Here is a 15,868-nt window from a genome sequence, read left to right as displayed (position 1 = left end):
CTCCCTTAATTTGTAGTTCTTAATACCACAAAATAGTTATCAAATATGTGTCCTTTATTCAATTTCTTTGAAGTATAGACTTAGTAGTGGTAATGCCACATCATTTTTAGGCAAATTTTATTCTCTTTGGGGTCATAATTCCAGGGTGAGCCCAAACAGAAAAAAATTCTCAAGAGATTCAAATATCAATAAAGACTGATAGAATTTTCAAATAAAATATTAGCAAAGAGGTTACAGCAATATATCAATAATGACAAAATCAAAAAACAAATGACAAGTTGAATTTCTAACTGGAATGCAGAGTTTATTCAATATTAGTAAAACTATAAGCATAATAGGTCATAAGAAAAGAACAAAAATCATGATGATGTGATTCCGAAAAAGCTTTTTGACGAATTACAACTGTCTAAAGAGGAACAAATGGAACTTTCCTTAATATGGTAAGTATTTTCTATCTAAAACCAAGAACCAGCATTATTTGTAATGGGAATATAATGGTGGCCTTTCCAATAAGAACAGAGGCAAAGCAAGGATGTTCATTTTCATCACTACCATTTGCTATAGTGCCAGAAATGCTGTCAGTAGCAATAAGACTAAAAAAAACGAATAAGTATGGGGGAGAAGAAACATTATTGCTTTTTGCAGATGGTATGATGGTTTGCTTGTTAAATCCTAGACAATGATTTTTACTCTAACAATCATTCATCAGTACTTTATGAAAAGTGTCGTGTGATAGGTACTGTATGTTAGGCACTGTGAATAAATAAATGAAAATGAAACATCAATATGCTCAAAGAACTTGCATTTTATTAAAAAACAACATTAGAAATAAGTCAGAAATGAAATATATGTAGAGTTAATGCAAAGCATTTGAAATGGGAAGAATATTAACAAGTGGAATAGTACGCAAAGGTAGCACTTGAGCTTAGAAGGAAGCTATAAATGCAAATGGATGGATGAATGCATTCCAAACATGGAGATCAGCAAAAACGCAGAGCTGAGAGATGAGATGTTTTGGGAATAGAGAGTAGGCCAACTGGCTGGATTATATACTTTGGGAAAGGGAGTAAAATACAGTGAGCCTGGCAGGATGGTTTAAGCTGGATTGTGCTGAGTTTTAAATACTACACAAAGGGGCTTGTATTTTATCCCAGAGACAATACACAACAACTTCCACTCCTGAAACAGATAAATGTTTTGGGAATATCGGTTTGACAGCTGTGTGGAGGTTGTATTGTAGAGGGGAAAACCTGGATCCAGGGATAACAATTAGACTTTTGTAATTGTTCTGATGAAATATGGTGAGGCTCTAAGCTAGTAGGGTGGTTATTCTGTGAGTGGAAAGAAGGGAATGAATGGTAGAGATATCTGACAGGTAGAACTGAGGAGAATCAATGAAGGAGAGTGTAGAGCTAAGGGTGATGTTTGTTGACTTGGAATAATGGTGGTACCCTTGAGAGAAGTAAGGAAGAGAGATGGTTTTGGAGGAAAGATTTTTGGAATGTCTAAGGCTATTTGGTATACTAGTTAAAAATTAGAAAAATTGGTTCAGAATCATTTATATTAAACATCTGTTCAATAAACACAAGAACATAAGTATTGATTATATTTTATATTCTGTATATATTAAGATGTATGTATAGAATGTAAGTTCTTAGAGAGTAGGACTTGTTTAATTTTTTATCTTCTTATCTGCAGCATTCCAACAAAATGCCTGAGTATGTAGTAGATGTTCAAGGCTTGAAAAATGTTTGCTGATTGATTCATCCTTTGATAAATTATTTGAGGATTAAGCCCCTTGCCCATCCCCACCCCCTTTTTTCCCCCACTCATGACTCAGGTAATTTTTTTAGCTCACAAAGAGAGGGAAGTTGGAGAAGAAAGAAAACCCAAAAATAACTTGTCAAGTTCATGAGAATGAAAAAGGAAGGACTGGATTTAGAGCATTTATAAAAAATTCTGGGATCACATAATTTTGCTGATGAAAGGGACTTAAGGATAATTTCATTCTGACCATTTGGATGAATGAAAAACATTTACTGAGTGCTTTCTGCGAGCAAACTAGTATAATAAGTGCTAAGGATACACATATAAAAGCAAAAACAATCTCTAAATGATCATTATTCCAGTGGGGGAGATAACCCTTAGAGCAGAGTGATGGGCCAGTGAGACACATTTTGAAAGTCACAGGTATTCTGAGTGCAGCCACAGGGGAGAAGATTTCCATCCCCTTTCTAGTAACTGACAGTACTGATTTTGTATTGTTTTGGGAAGTGGAAAACTGGTAGAAGATAAGTACTCATAATATGTGACCTAGTGAGAAGAGGGGCATTTTATAAATGTGAAAATGGATGTCCAGAGGGCAAGTGACTTACTAACTTACACATTTAGTAAATTACAGAAATGAACTGAAAGCCAGGTTTCTATAATCCAGTCTAATGCTCTTTCTCCCCTTTGTCTCTGGTGAAAAGAAGTTTCATTTGCCAGATGAGTGTTAGAAAGTGTTAAAAAATTCAAATGACTCATCCCTGGTGGCACATGTATCAAGATGCAGAGCTGTAACTGTATCCAAGTTTTGTTAATGTTTTAAAGTTTTAGTCATTCATTCATTAGTTCATTCATTTATTTGTGTTTAAAAGTTTTTATTAATGCTTTTTGTTTTTATGTTACAATCATTTTTGGACTTCCCCTCCCCCCTGTTTTATTTCCCCTCCATTACACTCTCACCATCTCCCTCTTCAGTAAGCCTTCTCTTGTTAGAGAGAAAAATGGTTCAATAAAAACCAACTGACACAGTGACCACAGCTAAAATCATGTACAACATTTCATGCTCAAAGCCTCCAACAAAAGGTGTGTGATAGATCTCTTTCTCTCTTTTCCTGGGCCCAAGATCAGTTACTACAATTGCTTAGCTTCTGTTTTAATGTCCTTTTTATTTTCATTATAATCATTGTTCTCCTGTTTCTGTATATATCATTCAGCTTCAGGTCATTTTAATCCTCATATATTTCTGTGAATTCCTTCTAATCATTGTTTTTATAGCCCAGTGACTTATGTTAATATGTGACAACTTGTTCAATCATTTTTCAATTTTATAAGTAGATCATCTGATTCCAAATCTAATGTTCTTTTCACTGTAGAATTCGATGAATTATGAGCCCATGGAAGAAGGATTTCCTTTTCAGGAAACCTCTCTTCTGTCTCAATCACCATTTTTTCTCCTAAGGAGAAAGGGCTTTGAGGTCAGTCATCCCACAATCTTGGTAGAGTAGAGTTGCTGTCCTGAGAAGCAAAGGACTGAGGCATTTGGGTAGAGGTAGTATGCCCAGTACTGTTTGCATGCGCTGCATATTTCCACAATGACTTCATAATAAGGAAGGTTCTAGTTTTCAGATGATTCTGTTCAGGTTTTTGAGGCAATGTTCAGTATGATAGTCTATTTCCATTTATACAAGTGTTTTTAAGGTATTAAAATTTATAACAACCCTGTGGTTTAGGTAGTACAGGTATGATTCTTATTATTTGTTTTATTATATTGTTATTATTTCTGTTTAAAAGCTTCTCAGTGTGAAGGAGCTCCACAGCATGGCTCAGAAACAGGGAGAGAGTTTGCTTAGAATCTTGGTTGCTTTACTCTGTGGGTGATATTAAGCTCAAGGCACTTCCCCTGGATCCGGGCCTCACTCAGTTTATTCATCAGTAAAATGAAGGGGGTTAGACTGGATGATCTCTACATTACCTTTCCAGCTTTCAATCTTGTAATTTGCCCTTTGTTACTTAACTAGTTTGTGTCACCATCAAGGCTTGAACTGAAGTCCACTGAGTTCAAGTCTAACACTTTTCCACTGTGTCACATTCACCAAATAGAAAAGATCTATTTCTTGGTTTTCTTTACATTCAGTGACTAGGTCTGGGTACTTCATGTTAAATGAAGGAAAGATGAACTAAGCAATAAAACATATACTTGTTGATCCCAGCATTTATTGACCTGCCTTGGGTTTATACTGAACTTTAAGGTATAATAGGAGTTTTAAATTTTTTTTATTTCCTTTTATTCCTTTCCTTTTGGTTAATATTAACTTCACTTGATCAAAACCTGTCCCATGCAATGTGAAAATTTAATTAAAGCCTTAAACATTCCTTAGATAAGAAGCCAGAGGAAGACTCTCAATTGTCCCTGACTCCTTGGTGGCATATAAATCTCCCTCAATCAACCTGTGAACCGCTAAATGTAGTTTAATTTGTAACCTGACTTAGTTTACCTATTGAGTCTATTTGACCAGATATGTTTATCTATGAGATCATAACTCTTTAACTAAATTTGTTCAACTTTCATGACACTGAAGGAAGTATTGGGATTATGGCTCTATCTTTAGCTTTCATGGCCGAAGAGAAATGTACAAGATTGCAATACATAAAAGAATTATTTCTCTTTCATTTGGATATAATTTTGGCTATAAGAAGCTCTGTCAGAATACAAATGATTGTTCAGATTTTCTCTGAGGCTTGAACCTATGCTTTAAGAGAAGCTAGGTTTTTGCCTCTATATTTTCTGCACTAATCTGGCAGCGGTTACCTACCACATGAACTCAGAGGAGATCTTTTTCCTATAACAAAGGATATGAGTAAACTCTCTTAAAAGCAAATCAGGGAAACAAATATAAAGTCATAGAATCATAACTGGAAGGAACTTAGGAGAATAATTAGCTCAAAACTCATCCTCTACTTCCCCATTTTGCAGATGAGAACACTGAGGCCCATACTGTTTAAGTGATCTGTCTACAGTCATACAGAAGACCTGGGATTTGGACCTAGGTCCTATGACTCCAAATGCAGTGTTCTTTTACCTTTAATTGTGCCTTTAATATCGAGATTATAAAGATTCTGCCATGGGACCTTCAGGACTGGTCTAGGAAAAACAGCATTATCAAATAGGCTTTTATTTCCAGGGAGATTCCCTGTGGGGACTTCAAATGAAATACTTGGAAAATCCGAGGATCTGAGTTAGAATTCACCCTTATCTGGGTGTAATTCTACCATCCATATAAGAGGAAGAATACATAAGTCATGCTATGAGAGTTTGTTGAAAAGGAAACTCTTTTTAAAGGTGCTTTTTTGTTTGTTTGTTCTAAGAGGAAAATATCTATTTCTAACTTCAGAGAGCAAGCAATCTGCAACCAGGTACAATCTTGGAATAGGAATCAAAACTATCTCCCTAAAAGAGTCCGTAAACCAGCTTTAATTGTCATTCTTTAGTGGAAGCAATTTGCTTTTGACACCTGTGATAATGCTGTGGTCATAAATATTAAAATCTGCTTTTCCCATTTTGCCTCCTTTTCTTTGAAAGATGGTTCGCACAAACAGTTTCTAATCCCAAACCATAGATGCACATGCCTTTTTAGGCCACTTTACCTTTTGATCAAGAAAGGATCTCTTTCAGTTGACTTCCAGTTCTATGCCCCTCCTACCTTCAGATACCCTTCTTCTTTTTAAACTACTTTTATTTATTTTGTTAAATATTTCTTGATTAGTTTTCCATGACTGCACATGTATAACTTATATCAAATTACCTGCTGTTTCAGGGAGGGGGTGGAGAGAAGGGAGGAAAGGGAGAGAATTTGTAAATCAAAATTTAAAAAAAGTATGTTAAGTATTTTTTTAATGTAGTTGGAAAAAATAAAATATTACCCCCTCCCCCTGAAAATTTCCCCTTAATTTCAGGTTAAAATACTTCCCAATTACCTGTAAAACTTTTTTTAATATTTATTTTTAAAAATTGTGAATTCCAAATTCTCCCCCTCCCCCCCACAACTCTCCTTTCCTTGAACTGGTAAGCAATATGTGAGATATTCTTGATATACACCATGGATGCCACAACCTCAAACATCCAGAAGAAAAGGTTCTCATCCTCCTCCTTGGTGATGTTTTGGAGGTGGTAGGATTTAATACAATTGCTGCCCTGAGCCCTCATGCTGATTTTTTGATTCCTAACTGTGACCTTAGGCAAGTAACTTCTCCTGACTGGGTCTCTCTTTCCCATATCATAAAACAGATGTAGTTGTACTAGATGATTTCTTTCTGTCCTTCACACAGGACCCTCTATGTCCTGTCTCCTCCTTGCCTTGTAGGCTCTGCTTTGTGCCAAGAACTCATGCTTTCCTCATCTCCTTCTCTTAGAATCTCTAGTTTTCTTTAAGGCCAGTTTACGCTCCACTCCACTCGAGACCTTTCTTCATTCTCTTCCCTTTCCAAAGTTAGCTTGTATCTCTTTTGTGTATATTCGGAGGTGTTCTAAAAAGTGTGAATTCCTCGAGGGCAGGGATTGGTTTATTTTTGGTTTTATTGATTCATTGATTCCCCATCAAGTGGCTTGGCTTCCTTAGGGCGTAATAGAATTTGAGGATTCACCGCTTGTCTTTCTTTGTTTTACTAAAGCGCTGGGTGTTTAGCTAAAGTGTGTAGGTGAGCTAAAACCGCTGGTTTTGAGATTAGGGGACTGAGGCCAGCAGGTGAGTGACTTGCCCAGGGTCCTCCAGCCAGCGTCGGAGGTGACAGGTGAACTCAGATCTTTCCGACTTCGGGCCCTGCACTCTACCCAGGGCACCCATCTAGCTGCCCCGCTACTGTAGCGCAATGTTATATTATATTATATTGTATTGATATATTACCTTTGGTTAATCTGATATTACCCAGGCGCCCCTCTAGCCCTGAGCTTCGGGGTATTTAGGACTGTTAAGGCAGATAAACCTTTAAGCCGCCTTGACTCAGCGCTCGGAGCCACACCTTGCGCTCCAGGGTGAGAATTCTGGGCTGGTCCCCGGCTCAACCGAGGTCGGGATCTCATTGGCTGTCGTGGGCCACGCGCCTGCATCGCTTCCCCAGCCTCGTTCCCGCCCCCTGCGCCTTTGCTTCGACTCGGAGGGCCCTTAGGCTCCACCCCCCTGAGTGGCTCTTTTTCTCCCTCTCCTCTTTCTTCCCCTCCCAGAAGCCGGCCGGGCGGGGTGACGCATCGTTACGTCGTGGCGTCGGGGAAAGGAGGGGTGCGTATAAGGTCATCGCGCGGGCGGGGTCGGGCGGTTTGAACAAGACCTAGACAGAACTGGGGGGCCGGCGAGATAGGAGACGCGGCGCCTCGAGAAGCCGGTGAGGACGGGGTCGCGGATTGGGGGCTCGGCCTGGGCCGGGCGGCGGAAGCCCAGCAGGGCGGGTGCCTGGGTTGCGGAGCGGGAGCCGGAGAAGGCGGGAGCTGCGGCCTGTGGGGGCTCCGGGCCGCTCCGCCGGAGGAGCCTGTGAAGGGGGAAGTGGGGGAGGGGTCGGGCCGTGACCCTGCGAGTGCGCGTGCGCAGGGGTGTCTGTGCGGGGAGCGTGAATGGGGAGGGGATGAAGGTGAGGAAGATCCCTTGGCCGGAAGTTGGGGTCGCCCTGCGGCGTGCCAGGGGTGTAAGGAGGGGGCATTTTCGAAGGGAAGGAGAGTTGGGAGGAAGCTATGTATTCGGGGGTAGAGGGTTGGGATGGGTTGTGTGGAAGTGGGGTGGGTGACAATAGCCGAAGCAGACTGGCTTTGAGAGATGGGGGAAATGGCGGGGAAGGGGTGGGGGGAAGAATGGGAGGGGGATCAAGGAAGGGATTTTCCCTGCAGGAAGTCTCTGTGGCATAACCATGGGAAGCATGTGCTCGGTAGGATGGGAGGGAGCCCTCCTGGCAGGTTAAATGATTGGGACTAGCATCACTGAATGTATCTGCGTTGGAATGACCCGGTCAAGCATGCCGTCCCTCACGTACCTGACGGGTGGTCAGCCTGCTGCCTTGAAGCCGGTTGGTGAGGTCCTGAGAAGCCACTACCTGGGAAGGCAGCTCATTCCGTATTTAGATTGTTTCAATTGTTGGGAAAGTTTTTTCTTAAATGAATCCTGAATCAGCCCCAGCAACTTTGACCAACGATTGTACCTAATTCTGCCCAGTGGGATCAAACTTGCAGCCTTTCAGATGTTGGAACACAGTTTTTGTGGCTTCCCCAAGTGCTCTTTTCTTCAAGGCACATTCACATTTTCTGCAGTTGAATCTCTTTTGGCATGAACTCACTGTCCATCACCACCTTTTGTCAGCATTCTCTACCTTATCGGTGCTCTTAAAACGTGGTGCATGGAACTGAACACAAAACTTCAGATGCATTCTCACTGGGGGACTGTCACTACCTCAGTCCCGAACACAGCTCTTTATGAGCATTTTTGCCTAGCTTCATATTGTTGCCTAATTGAGTTTGCAGTCCCAGTAACATATCGAAGAGATGGTAAGCTGTTGTCCTGGTGAAAGGGAGTTTATCTGCTGGGATGTGGAGAATCACCACTGGAGGTTAAGACAGGAACAGGAAGCATGAGACATGATCCTATTTTGCTGTGTTAGACTTGGGTGGGTAGGGACTGTCCCTGGAGGCTGAATGGTTGGAATTACTTGTGGGGGGGGGGGGTGCTATGTTGATGGGCACACATGATTTTAAAGTGAAAGGAAATTATGAGATGATCTAGTCTACAGATTCTTAACATGGGATACTTTAAGGTGTGTGTATGTATGTGTATGGAGAGACACATAGATACATAACTAGATGTCGATAATGTTTCAATACAGTTGGTTTCTTTAGTAAAGGATTATTAAGATAATTGTTTTATATGTTTGAAAACATTCTGAGACAGAGTTCATAGTCTGGCTTCATCAGACTGCCAAAGGCAGGTGTACATGACACACAAAAAGTTAACTCCTGGTAAACTAACCTCATTTTACAGATGAGATAAGTGGAACCCAGGGAGTATAAGGGACTTGACCAAGGTGACACTGGTGGTGAGAATCAGATGTTATTTTCTCCAGGTGCCCTGACTCTTTATTTTTCAGCCACATGATAGCTTTGAGACTTGGGATTAGGGTCAGGGGGTGGGTGAGGAAGTCACTTAATAGGTTGGACTTGTGCTCTGTAGTGGCCAAATAGGGACTATCCCAGGGAGGACAGATGATTGGAATTACTTGTGGGGGAGTATCTGGATTTGAGTGACTAGCTCTCCTAATAGCTATGCTACACTTTAGAGGTAAAGAAGCATTTTCATAGCCATACCATTTGATCTTTGTGATTATCTTCTGTAGATAGTATAAATAAGCATGATATAGTGGCAACGATTACTGATCTTGGAGTCAAAAGAGCTAGTTTCAGATTTTGCTTACTCTTAAAACCTTTAACTGTTATGTGACCCTGGACAAATCACTTAACATCTCTGAAACTTTGTCTCACTTTATAAAGCAGAGATAATATTTGTATTACTTACTTCGCAGGGTTGTTCATAGGATGATAGATTTTGAGCTGAATGAACCTCAGAAGTAATTTAATGTTGAACCCTTTCATTTTACAGATTAATAAACTTAGGCCCAGGAAAGTGAAGTGACTTGATCATGGTCTCAAAGGTGACAAAGCTGGACTTTAAACTTGGGTTCTCTGACTAAGCTACAGCACTCATTCTGCTATACTGCTGTTTTATAAACTTTTCTTTTAAGGATATTAATACTTAAACTATCTGTTTCTTTTGAGGAACTGACTTTTGTAATTTACAGTTAAAAGAAAGTGAATCTCATAGAAATGACAAAGTCCTGTAGCTGGCAAAGGCAGGGCAGAAATCCAGGTCATCTATCACATTTAGCCTTCTCTCCAGCATATTTAGGATATTGATAGGATACTTGAATTATTTATTGAATTTGTATATATAGGAGATATACATTTAGTGGTTGTCTATTCTGTACTCTGGGTGACTTAATTATTACTATACTACCTATGAAAGGATTTAAAATCATAAGAAGATGAAAGGCTATTTAAAATATATTCAGTTGCATATTAGAATGCATGTGACAAGGACTCCATCTGCTTAGATTTTAAGCTTTCGTGACACACATTATAAATCACACATGTTGTACCACTTGAGCTATGCAAAGAAGAGTATATCCTTCTCCAGGCTAGAAACTGTGTCTTCTCTTTCATTTATATCTGCTTATAAACTTATTAAGTGTGCTACATATTTTTATGTACCTGGCAATTTTTAACTTTTGTTCAAATATACACTGAGATGTAGTATGGGTTATTTTCAGGGTTGGCTTTGTAAGCCAATAACATGGGATTTTCTTTTCTGAGTCCAGCATTAAATAGATAGACACTTGCAAAGTGCCATTTATGAGCTTTGCACTGCATGCTAGACCTTGAATGAGAAAGAGATAAATAAGACCTAGTTCTTGCTTTTAAGAGACTTGCAGACTAATAAGGGTGACCAGATGTGGACAGAGATAAGCCTAACATGAATTGGCATATGGTAAATGTAAAAATGCAGTAGTAAGTGCTATGAGAAAAATGTTTAGGTATTCACAAGTTTTTCTTCACATTTCCATTCCTTAAAACTGAATTGTTTCTCTGTTAATTAGTTTTGTTGTGGAATGACAACCTGCATTATTGAGAAGGAAAATGACTATTTTTCAATAATAATAACAGTAATAAAAATTCATAATAATAAGTTAGTAACATTTCTAGTGTGGGTGAAAGTATGAAAAGCCTTCCCTCAAGGATACCCAGGAGGGTAGGTAGTATAAAATATAATCACGTCTATTTTATAGATAAGGAAATTGAGGCTCTGGAGAGGTTAAGTTGTTTGTGATCACACAGCTATTAAGTATCTAAGGCACGATTAAATCCATGCATTTTGACTCCAAATTCAATATTTATACTATGCCCAATTGCTTCTTAAATAATTTATTTTCAGAAATTGACGTTTCAGATTCTGTTCCAGTTTATAATTGCCCTATGGTGACTGTTGAGTGACTAGCCCCTAATTAACCTGCCAACACATCATATTATTTACATGTAGCTGATACTTAGAGAATAGTCACCATGATAGTTTGAATATTCTAAATTAAACTTACTTACTATGGGTTGCTTTGGCTTTAGGTCTGTATTCAGAAAGCACATGCAGTCTGTTCCAAAAACTGTGCACAAGGCTTTTCTCAGGATGGCTCAACCTGATAACTTAGGCTGCAGTGATATAACCTACAGAAACCCAAGGTTACTTCCTTGCCATAATAAATAGCACTTTTGATTGAGTGCTTAGTAAATGCTCATGTTGGTGATACTCTGTTTAGATAATGTCGATATGGTCATAGTATTGTTCTAGGTCTTTAATTTGAATAGATGCCAATAGAGCTTTCATATGAAGTCTGAATTGATACTTTTCTTTTTTTTTCCCCAATTTTTAAGCATTTTTATTTAAAGTTTTGAGTTCTATATTCTATCCCTCCCTTCTTCTTTCCCTTCCCCCACTCCCTGGGATGGTAAGCAATCACATGTAGGTTATACATGTACAATTATGTAAAACATTTCCATATTAGTTGTTTTGTACAAGAAGACTGAATAAAAGAAAAAAGATGAAAGTGAAGACAGCATTCTTCAATCTGTATTCAGTCAATATCAGTTCTTTCTCTTAAGGCTGATAACTATGTTTCATCAGTTCTTTGAGTTTGTCTTGGGTCACTGTATTGCTGAGAATAGCTAAGACATTCACACTAATACATTGAACAGTATTGCTGTTACTATGTGCAGTGTTCTGGTTTCTGTTCACTATGCATCAGTTCATGTAAAGTCTTTCCAGGTTTTTCTGAAATCATCCTGCTTGTCATTTCTTATAGCACAATAATATTCTTTTACAATTATATACTGCAGCTTGTTTAGCCATTCCCATTTGATGGACATTCCTTTGATTTCCAATTCTAAGCTACTACAGAAAAAGATGCTATAAATGTTTTTGTACAAATAGGTCCTTTTCTCGTTTTTTTGGATGACATTTTCTTTAGATTTTTACTATTTTAGTAGAAAACGTTAGATATTTTTGTGTGTTAGCCAGTTTCAATTCATGAAACCTTTAATCACCCTTTTCTTCATTGTCTCTTGGAAGTTTGGAGTTTTAAATTGACCACATCAAAAATGTATCTCCCTCAAATTGATTGGCCCTGTGTGATTCATTTCAGGTTATAAAAAGCAGTTTGAGGCATAACGGTTGAGTGGAAATACTGCTGTTTTTGATGTTGAAACACCTGATTTCAAATTCCAGCTTTGCTACCCATTACTTGTGTGAGCTTGAGCAAATTACTTTACCTTTCTGGGTCTCATTTTCTTTATTTGTAAAATAAGGAATTTGCACTACGTAACAGCTTTAAATTTGTGAGTCTGATTGTCGTGCTGGATATTAACTATACATGGGAAGTAGGAATCTAGACTTTCTGGTTGGACTCTTCAGAAGTAGTGTGAAGCCGGTTGTTAATTAGGACCCAATTATAGAGGTTTCAGTTGAATAGCCTTTTAGGTCCTTGAGTGCAGCCTTTTGACCAAGTCCGTTTTATAGAGTAAATCCCTTTATTAAGGGGATTTGTTCTGTGAAGTTTGGAGTCAGTGAAAGGGCAGCACTTTAGGACCCAGAGGGTCACATGTGGCCTTGGGGTGGCAGGTTCCCCCCCCCCCCCCATTTAGTCCTTTCAGATCGTGTGCAAGCCACATTGCCAGCAAGTTTTCTGACAAATATGTTTACCATATTATGAAACTTTCTTTTTTTCTCCCCATATTATAGAAGATGGCAGTTAACGTGTATTCAACTTCAGTAACTAGTGATAATTTGAGTCGACATGATATGCTGGCCTGGATCAATGAATCTCTGCAGTTGACCTTGACAAAGATTGAACACTTATGTTCAGGTAAGAAAAACATTAACAGCACAATCTTGTAGATCATGAACAAATCTTAAATTGACTAGTATGGAGGAGGTACCTTAGTTTGGTATTTGTCTCCAAAATTCAACGCACAATAAAGATGCTTTTTGTTATAGTAGCTCAATCAAGTGTTAACATCCTGTAATGAGTTTCTCTTCAGACATAAGCTCTGAAATTTGTTTTCCTATGTAGACTGTTAATTAGTCTTGGTGGTGACTGTACATTGCCCCAAAGATTATAGCAGTGACATTCCAAGACTATGCTATTTGACTTACCAAATAAAATAAATCTTTTAAAATTTTTTCTATTTATTTTATTTAAAGTTGACTATGCTATTGTTGTAATTTTACATTAATTCAAACACTGAAGTTTAGATTTTCCTCTTTTTTGGTTAAAGAAGCGCAAGGACAATATCAGAATCCCATTTAAGCTTACGATTGGGTTTAATAATCATCTTTTTTAGAAGTTTGAGTTTTGGCCTGTCCGTGGTATAGAAATTATCAGTGTCGTCATATTCAAGGATCTAGTGATATGAGATCTACAAAATAAGTTGTAGGAGTCTTTTTTCCCCCATTATATTACCTTCATGCTATGGAGTAGGAGATCAAAACTCCTCAGTCTCTCTTTAATCCCTTTACCAAACCTCTCAGTTTGGTTTAAATAGGCTAATGTCCTTAAGTTTGAAGATCTTCACTTTCCTATCTTATATAGGAAATCCTTGATAGATCTTTAAGCCTAGAGAGATATCTAGATTACGTGCCTTCCAGAACCATAGGTTGTTTTTAGTCAAGGGTATACAAAATATTGAATAAAATTTGATCTGTCATATGCTTCATTTTGTTAGTGCTGTGAAATGAATTGCCTAGTATGTTACAAACTCTGACACAACTTATCTTGCTTATTATTAGCCTGTACACCTATACACCTAGTTAATGTTCCGTTGAAAACATTAGTTCCTGTTTCTTAAGTTCATTACAAATATCTTCCAGATATGTAACTTAGGTACTCTATAGCCAAACAATTCCTTTTGTTGCCATTCAGAGAGGCATCAGCAATTTCATATTTAAACTTTGCATTTCTTCAAAGTTTCTTCCACTATGAACCTCTGAGAAGAGTTAGCTAGCTTTATCCTTCTCATTATACCATAGTTATTTAATATTTATCCATTTCTGTTACATTGTTAGAGCCAAGTCATGAGTAGGGAGTATCTTTTCAAATATGTATCTTCCTTTATTTCTGTTTTTAAAATTAATGTCTTTTATTTTTCTGTCATTTAATTTCAGAACATGTTTCTTCTTTTTCCCTTACCCAGCACTCTATTTCTTGTAACAAAGATTGTAAAAAAAAAGGGAGGGGGAAATGTTGACTATGTTTGATAATATATGTAGTATCTTATTGCTATAGTTTCTTATCCTTATAATGAAGGGAAGGAGGTAGATTTTCTTAGCTCTTTTTCAGGGCGAAGCTTGTAGCATACAGTTAATTTTTTTGTTCTATTTGTTTACATTGTTTTGATCATTTTTGATACTGTTTTCCTGGTTGTACTTACTCTGTTTAGCTTTAGTTCATATAAGTCTTCCTGTGCTACCTTGTTTTCTTCATAGTCAGTGTTTCTTATGAAGTAGTAATATTTCATTCTTCTTCTTCATTATTATCACTAGTATTTATATAATAAAGATTTAACATTTACAAAGCTCTTTATGTTATCTAATTTGATTCTTACAATAACACTGCACGGTAGATGCTATTATTGTCCACATGTTGCACATCAGGAAACTGAGGCAGACAGGAAGTAAATGATTTGCCTAGGATTATAGAACTAGCAAGCATCTGAGGCCACTTCCTGATTCCACCACTCTATATTTACTATGCCACCAAAGTGCCCTTACATTCATGTATCACAAGTTTGTTTACTCATTTCCCATTAGATGAGAATCTGCTTGTTTTCTAATTCTTTACTTCCAAGAAAATGGACTGCTTGAGTTTTTTTGGTATCTATAGGACTTTTTTATAATTAGGCTATTTATTTGCCTACCAGTGGAAACTTTGGGTCAAAGGGTATGTATGGTTTAGTCACTTTTAAAAACATATTTCCAAATTGTCTTCAAGAATGGCTGAACCAATTCATAGCTCTTCCTGTCTTTCTAAAGCCCCTCCAGTATTGACTATTTCCGTATTTTGTCATTTTTGCCAGTTTGCTAGTTGTACAATGAAACCTCAAGAGTTGTTTTTTGATTTGTATTTCTCTTATTAGTGATTTTCAGTTTTCAGTATAACATAATAATAATATGATAATCTTGAACTGCTTATCTATAAGACACTTCTTAACTATTTTGAAAATATCTTTGTAGTGATAGTTGATTTTCTGAGGGCAATAAATTTGTAACTCCTTATTGTCTGTAACACTTGTGTTTCATTTTCATTAGTTGATCCTGTTGCTATACTTAAAAGGTTTAATCTCAAGTTTTACAGGTGAAGAACTAAAGTAATTCTTTCCATTCATAGACTTAGTATTAGAAAGGATCTTGGAGATCATTAGCTCTCCTATTCCAGGTAGGAATCCTTTGAAGGGTGGATCTTCAATCCCAGTGGTTGGTCAGTCATTTCGGTTGTATCTGATACTTTGTGGTCCTATTTGGGATTTTCTTGGCAGAGATACTGGAGTGGTTTGCCATTTTCTTCTCCAGCTCATTTTACAGATGAGGAAACTGAGGCAAACAGGATTAAATGACTTGCCCAGGATCCACATCTAGTAAGTGTCTGAATCTGAATTTGAAATCAGCTGCTCTATCCACTGTCACCCCTTCAATTCTACACCTCTCCATTCCCAAGAAACAATTAAATGGCTAGAGTATAGGCCTTTTAGGATCATAGGTTTTTTTTTTTGAAACTAAGGCTACTTAAAATGAATAAAATTAGCCCTGTTACCACAGAATCATAGATTCAGAGCCAGAGAAGTCTTTAAAGGCCATCAAGTATAATCTTTTCACTTTATAGATGAGAAAACCTGAAGCCTAGAGAGGTTGAGTGACTTCCCCAGGGTTAGACAGCAAACCTAGTAAGTGTTTCAGGTGGAATTTGAACCCAGGTT

General features: G+C 37.9%; 1 protein-coding gene across 4 annotated transcripts in view; it reads left to right on the top strand.

Annotated features, from left to right (window-relative positions):
• The first annotated feature begins 6,906 nt into the window (after positions 1-6,906).
• The window catches only part of MAPRE1 (microtubule associated protein RP/EB family member 1), a 28,526-nt gene continuing 19,564 nt past the window's right edge, over positions 6,907-15,868 (top strand). The window contains exons 1-2 of one of the 4 annotated variants that reach the window (XM_072631586.1): positions 6,907-7,040; positions 12,639-12,762. In XM_072631586.1, coding sequence (XP_072487687.1) covers positions 12,642-12,762 — 121 coding nt within the window. In that variant the 5' untranslated portion in view covers positions 6,907-7,040; positions 12,639-12,641. Of the gene's footprint in view, positions 7,144-7,322; positions 7,441-12,638; positions 12,763-15,868 lie in introns of those variants that run through there. The other 3 variants (XM_072631584.1, XM_072631583.1, XM_072631585.1) reach the window with 3 other exon arrangements.

Source organism: Notamacropus eugenii, chromosome 1 (genome assembly GCF_028372415.1).
Source record: "Notamacropus eugenii isolate mMacEug1 chromosome 1, mMacEug1.pri_v2, whole genome shotgun sequence".
In the NCBI taxonomy this organism is placed as follows: Eukaryota; Metazoa; Chordata; class Mammalia; order Diprotodontia; family Macropodidae; genus Notamacropus; species Notamacropus eugenii.
This window is presented reverse-complemented; position numbering and strand designations above follow the sequence as displayed.